Source organism: Morus notabilis, unplaced genomic scaffold (assembly GCF_000414095.1).
Source record: "Morus notabilis unplaced genomic scaffold, ASM41409v2 Scaffold472, whole genome shotgun sequence".
In the NCBI taxonomy this organism is placed as follows: domain Eukaryota; kingdom Viridiplantae; phylum Streptophyta; class Magnoliopsida; order Rosales; family Moraceae; genus Morus; species Morus notabilis.
The window spans coordinates 111,419-118,635 of NW_010367534.1; the positions used below are offsets into that span (position 1 = coordinate 111,419).

Below are 7,217 nucleotides of genomic sequence, written 5' to 3' on the forward strand. Positions count from 1 at the left end.
AATACCGATGATGGACACGTATGTGAATCCATGGGTACGGAACTTATTCCACTGGTGTCATATAGTATTATTCTTGACGGCCATGATTGAAAGTAGGTAAAGAAAGGGGTATGAAACCAATTAGTATTATATTAGCTATTCAAGAGACATCATATAATCCTCTCACGAATCTATTCACAATCACACACAAACAGAAAGAGAGACACTCACGGGCAACACCAGGCTAGTGAGAAAGAAACAACAACATCAACAACAACAACAAAAAGGTGTCAAAAAAAAAAAAAAGTTTCTTAGAGAACGTTTTTCTAAGCAAAAAAAGTGCAACCTGTCTTGTGGCTTAGATTGTTTCCCTTTCTCTCTCTCTCTCTTTCTATGAAGAAGCGCCCGTGACTTCTTTTCTTTGTCGTTGGTTCTCCAAATCAGCATCACTTTCCAACTAAAACGAAGGACTAACTAAACTGACTTGTATATAAACCATGAAAGACAGACATTTTCTGTATGGCACTTCAAATTCCAAGCTGAGAGAGACCATTAATTTCCTCTCTTCTCAACCCTACCACTTTTCTTCTTTTTCTCTTTCAAAATGTCAATACTCCAGAGACTATTCTATGCGCTTGTGATTCTTCTTCTCTTCAATTCTGGCCAAACTTTGTGCCATACAAAGGGAATTCGGCCGAGGAGATCGGCTAATAATAAGCAGCTTCCCGCAAATATGACTAGAGCACAACTCTCAGAACAGCAATTCATTAAGTGGGTCAAGTTTGTTGGACATCTTAAGCATTCTGTTTTCAAGACAGCAAAGAACAAGCTCTTCCCTTCTTTTACTCTAACCGTGTCGAAGAATCCGGCGACCGGAGACTTCACGTCGATTCAGGATGCTATCGATTCTCTCCCATTCATCAATCTGGTGAGAGTGGCCATCAAGGTCCATGCAGGTGTTTACACGTGAGTTCTCGGGCAAATATGTTTCCATTGTTTCCACATGAACTCTTGTCTATTTTTCTGTCCTTTCCTCTGTTTTTATCCTCGCCCATGTTAGTTTTCTGTTCCACTGAGCCACGGATTTTTGGGGTTTTGTCCATATATTAAACGATAGGCTAGTTTTTATTCAATGTGACATAGGAAATTGATTCTAAGCATTTGTTTATTTCTGCTACTGTCCTTTTCTTCATGATCAAAATGCTCTTGGAGTTCTTTTTTGACTTGGTAATACTCTGTTGTCATTGAATTATTACTACTAATTTTTTAATGAAATGTGAATTGCAAAGCGGGGAAATTTTAAAATGTGGAAAAATTGCAGGGAGAAAGTGAATATACCACCGTTTAAATCATTCATAACCATAGAAGGAGCTGGTGCAGACAAAACCATTGTTCAATGGGGAGACACTGCTCAAACACCCGGCCCAAGAGGGCAGCCTTTGGGGACCTACGCCTCTGCAACTTTTGCCGTGAATTCCCCTTATTTCATTGCCAAGAACATTACATTCAAGGTGAGTAGTTTTCCACTCTAGTTGTAAAATTGTCGACATTTAAATTTCCATGATCTTTTTTATGCATGTTTTATGTGGGACTTGGGGGCATTTCACTATAGTATTCTCTTGTATGAGTGGGGGAGCCACCTCAGGACGAGTGTGGACAACCGCCCCCACTGAATTTTATTATTTTTTCTAAAACAACCTTTATAAATTTGTGACATTTTAATTTTGTCCTATTGGGGTACGATTTTTTTCTATCTACACCCATTGAACTTCACACATATTTATTTTTATTTGTGTGCTTCAAAAAAAAAAAAAAAAGTGTACGGTTTCAGTCAAGTAAAAGTCTGGCTCCGTTACTACTTGTATCTCTATATCTCTTTTTCTCATCGTAAAATGTGGCGCAGAACACTACGCCGGTGCCCGCCCCGGGAGCAATTGGGAAGCAGGCAGTTGCATTTAGAATATCAGCAGACACAGCAACATTCTTGGGATGCAAATTCTTGGGAGCACAAGACACACTCTATGATCATTATGGGAGACATTACTACAAGGATTGTTACATTGAAGGCTCGGTAGATTTCATATTCGGAAATGCGCTCTCTCTGTTTGAGGTCATTCCCCCCCTCCAAAGCACATTCTTCTTTAATCAAACCAACTCCATTTTTGTTTGGGAGACTTTCCGTTCATTTCACCGATTTGAGTTTAAAATTTGAATTTTGCTACAGTAAAAAGCTCTCAGAAACAGTCACATCTAATTTTTTTACTACAGTAAAAAACTATTACATAAAGTCACATCTCAACTCGAATTAAAAACTCAAATCAGCGAACTGAACGGACCCAAGTATCATTGATCGAGATTCTTCTTCAACAATTTAAAAATTATCATTTAAAGTCGTATGGATTTGAGGATCACAATTTATACCTAAAATAAAAGCTCAGAAACTCTGCGAGTGTCCAACTTTATAGCAAATACAAAGTGGGCGACACCTAAGTGTTGGCATATTTTCTATTTACTGTGAAGTTGGGGGGCTCCGCGATTGTCCAACTCTGTTACAAATATAAAGTGGGCCACATCTAAATATTGGCATACTTTCTATTTATTGCGGAGCTGAGGGCTTTCGATACTACTAGAAACCCTATTTCATGAGGTCTTATAATTGACATGAGAGTATATTATTAGCTTAATAATGTTCTCTGTGTATATATATATATATATATATTATATATAAATGTGTGACACAAGAATGGAAAATACAGGGATGTCACGTGCACGCAGTAGCACAGTTAACAGGGGCACTAACAGCACAGGGAAGGAAGAGCATAATGGAAGACACGGGGTTCTCATTTGTCAACTGTAAGGTCACGGGTTCAGGAGCTCTCTATCTTGGGAGGGCATGGGGTCCTTTCTCCACAGTGGTCTTTGCCTACACATATATGGACAACATTATCATTCCCAAAGGCTGGTATAACTGGGGTGACCCTAGCCGTGAAATGTAAGTCTTAATTTGCCTTATTCAACTCACTCAACATAAAAAATCCCTACATAATATTCGAAATGTTAAAATCAGACGGCAATAAAAAAATACGGGACGGACCAACCGTAACTATCATTTTAGGACGTGATCAAAGGACTCTTAACATGAAAGATTAATGTTTGTGTTGAGTCATAACTATTTGTATCAGGAGACGAAACGTGTCACTTTAGTCCCATACTAATAAAAATGATGAGCCGGTGACTTGAAAAATTAAAATGTTACGTAGTTCTATGAAAAGAAAAGGATATATTATACTCTTGTTGGTGATATATTAGAGATAGAGGGTATTATTAAATTTATTCCCTCTTTAATTTCCAATTGGCCTTAGGTGTTTGTCATCTTTACATCTACGGAAGCACAGTTACTTTGTCAATAATATAAAAGGCAACCTGGCATTTTGATGCCAAAATGGGCCGGTTGCTCTTGAGTGACCCAACCAACCATGACAGGCCATAATATTGTCCTTTTTTGCCATTTTCTACTACAAACATCTACGTGTAACACACCAAAACAAGCCCATATAAAAAACCCCCTCTATATATATCCACCTAGCGAAGATAACTCGCACCTTTCTTGAAAAACAGTGGATTACCTAACCTCTGGTTTCCCTTTTTTTTTTTTCTTTTTTTTTTTTTTTTGATTTATCTTATGTTTGGGACTTTATTCATTTTGTAATGATATTGTTTGTTGTTGGCAGGACGGTGTTTTATGGGCAATACAAGTGCACAGGACCAGGAGCAAACTTTGCAGGAAGAGTGGCATGGTCAAGAGAGCTCACTAATGAGGAAGTCAAACCTTTTATTTCACTTAGCTTCATCGATGGCTCTGAATGGATCAAATTGTGATAACAATATATATTGCATATTCATATAATACCAAAAAATAAAATATATATCTTTTGTAAAATCAGCTCGCTCTACCCTTTTTTTTTTTTTTTTTTTTTTGACAATTTTGCTTAAACATAAGAATATGGGTACAGTTCATTAGAAGACTGTATATCTTATTGCTGCGATAAGCTCTAATCTTAGACAATAAATAAATTATTTGCAAGTATGCCCCTAAATCTGAGTATCTTCTCAAGCCAATTTGGTCCGAGCAGAAAACAAAGTATGACGTGAGAATGTAATGTTAGAATAGAAGACAAATGGGTTATAAGCCCAAAAAAACGTCGACCACAATATGCATTTGTACTGCATAATACTGCAGATTGTTTTACCCATTATTCTGATGTCAATTGCTATATGTTAAAAAGTAGTTAGTTCCTAGACAAGTTTTAGATCAGAAAATGAGGGTTAAGAAATCAATGAAGACTACTAGCCTATGAATCTTCTTCCTTCACAAGAAGAGAATGTCTAAGGTGAGTCAACAAGGTAACAGCAAAATACTTGAAACATGGTGTAATTCTCTTAATTAGATTGCATAGAACTTTTGAAGTAATGTAATTATTTTAATTACTTTCTATTTTTTGTTTTTCACAAGTAACATTTTCATGCGTTATAAAGGCAATATCACCCTTATTCTAATCTATTTCAATAAGTAACCCAGTAGTTTATTTTATCAGTAAGTAGACAATCGATTAACTTATCCTCTCACCTCTCTCATACCTCATTCATTCTCCAACTAACTCAGAAGAGGAAAGGGAGAAAAAGAAAAGGATGGAATCTGAGTGCGTGTTTAGAACCGCTTTTAAAATTTTGAAAAGTAAAAAATGAAAATGAAAACGAAACGACGTTTGTTTAGCAAAGGATTTGAAAACGAAAACGAAAACAGTGAGAATGATTTTTGTGAAGGAATTAGAAAACTGTTGAAAGTTGTTTTCACTTTTCTATTTTCATTTTTAGTACTTATTAACAATATTATAATATATTAATTAATTAATATGATTTTACTTTTTTATTATACTTAAAATAATCTCTTAAAAAATCAACTAAACGCAATTTCAGAATTAGTCCCAGAATGATTCTCAAAACAATCTCATTTTTACTTTTTATTAAAAACAAAATCATTTTAAAATTAATTCCAAACGCACCCTGAGAAGCAGAAATACTACAGTGTTTTCTCTAATAGAAAATCAAATTCATTTAATTTTTTTTATAGTATTTTCTCTCATATAAATTTACTTTTCAACTCATGTTCTTAAATTAGAACCCGCAAAAGAATGCATGTCCATATGGCCCCCACGCATGTAATGTCGTTAGAAACAGTCACATCTAACAATTAAATTCAAATCAAATTTAACTTTTTTCTTATAATATTTTCTCTAATATAAATTCACTTATCAACTCAACAGGCCTCCGAAGTAACACGTCCATATCGCCCCCACTCAGGTAATGCCATTAGGACTAAAAGCAGTCCTTGGAGCCTAGATGCAGCAAATCTATCTATTGGGCTTGCCCAAGAGGTGGGCTTTTGTTGCCAAAACTTTGCTTCTGGTACGATCCCAAGAATAAGTCCAATTTATGGTTCGGAAATAGTAGAATACAGGCCAATATAAAAATTTTAATGAAGTATATAGGTCAATTTTTAGTTATAAAAATTAATAAGTTATAATTTGTTAAGTTATAATTCATAATCAGATAAGTTATAGATAAACTTGTCAAGTTATGATTCATAACTAGACAAGTTATAGATAAAAACCGTGATTTATGGATAATAACTTGTTAAGTTATGTTCATAACCAGATAAGTTATGGACGAAAATAATAATTTGGCATATTTATTAATTTATGTAAATTATTAACCTATTAATTTTAATTCATCTCAAATCTTGATCTATTTTCCTATTTCTCCCTTTATAGTTCACCATTAGCAGTCAAGAGTAGGGATTTTCCCTTTTCTCAAAAACATCACGAAAATATGACATGCATGCCATCTGTTGTTTTGCTTGCCTTTTTGCCTGTGTGCCACTGAAACCATATTTAAGCGCACCAATCCAGAATCTTTTTTCAAATTTTCAGAATTCGAAGAGAAGCCGACTTATCGTCATTCCTTCCACCGTCAATTTTCCAGATTGTCTTGGAGGGAACATTCATAAAAAAGAATCTTTTTAAATTTTACGATCACAATCAATGGTCCTATTGAATTGAATGCGTAATAAATTGTAGAATCCTCCCATGGTAAAATTTGTAGTGTTACAACTTTTCATGTCAATAACTATTACAAACTCAAATAAAGGAGAACAATGGCACAAACAAATTTTTACTGTTCATTTTACCGATTTGAATTTAAAATTCGAGTTTTGCTACAGTAAAAATGTAGTGACCAAGAAAAAATCTCATAATTTTAATAATATAATTCATGTATTCAAGTCAAGGATTTTCCTGGAAAATCATTATACTATGTACATTTTGTGATTGAAGGATTTAGGGAATTAACATCTGCATTCCTAAATTCTGTAGCAGATTTCACGTTAAGTTCACATTTTTCCGATCAAGTAAATTCGATCGATAAATTCTCACCGTACTTTAAAACGGAAGAATTTTCAGTATAGATACAGTTAGAGAATCTTAATTTTAAGAATCTCCCAGCACAGTACAACCTAGCATCCAGAACCCGTATACAGGAGAAAATAACTGTCAGTATGATTTTGGACAGTTTTAATGAGTAAGTTAAGGGAATGGACAAAAGTACAAGGTGTAGGTTAGTGTGTGTGATTTGATGAGATGTGATGAGAGAGGTGAATAGGACTAATGATTAGTTTTTTTTTTCTCCTTTTTCTCTTTACTTGGCCGGCCATCCTTAGGAAGTTATATCCAAAAATTTTGGTTATATGTTGAGTGTGTTAGAAGGCTACAAGTTAAGGTGATGGGATGGTAGTGGTTGAAGGGGAATTAATGGCAATTTTGGCTTCTCCTTTTCTCCTTCCATAACCGGCCAAGATTGGGGAAAATTGAACCAAAATTTGGTTGATTGAGAGAGTTGATGTGGTGTTAAAAAAATAATTTCCAAGTGCCTATAAAAGGAAACCACCATAGGATAAGCCTCATTTTTTTTCCCTAGCTTTTCTCTCCCCCTCAAAATCCGGCCATACCATACTCCTCCACTCTTTCTCAAATATTTTCTCCTACTCCCCCAATCTTGAGCCACTACAAACCATAGAAGAAGAAGAAGGAGACCAAAGGGTCTAAGAGGAGTCTAGACAAGCATTTTTTCAAAGGGTATAACTCTAAATCCTTTTTTTATGTTTTAGTAAAGTTTGAAATGTA

General features: G+C 34.9%; 1 protein-coding gene across 1 annotated transcript; it reads left to right on the forward strand.

Moving 5' to 3' along the window:
* Positions 1-512: 512 nt before the first annotated feature.
* On the forward strand, positions 513-3,922 carry LOC21390405 (probable pectinesterase 53). The gene is made up of 5 exons (XM_010112574.2): positions 513-945; positions 1,301-1,490; positions 1,883-2,089; positions 2,736-2,971; positions 3,711-3,922. Exons 1-5 carry the CDS (start codon positions 584-586, stop codon positions 3,856-3,858), a joined length of 1,143 nt encoding a protein of 380 aa, XP_010110876.1. The 5' UTR covers positions 513-583; the 3' UTR covers positions 3,859-3,922.
* Positions 3,923-7,217: the final 3,295 nt, after the last annotated feature.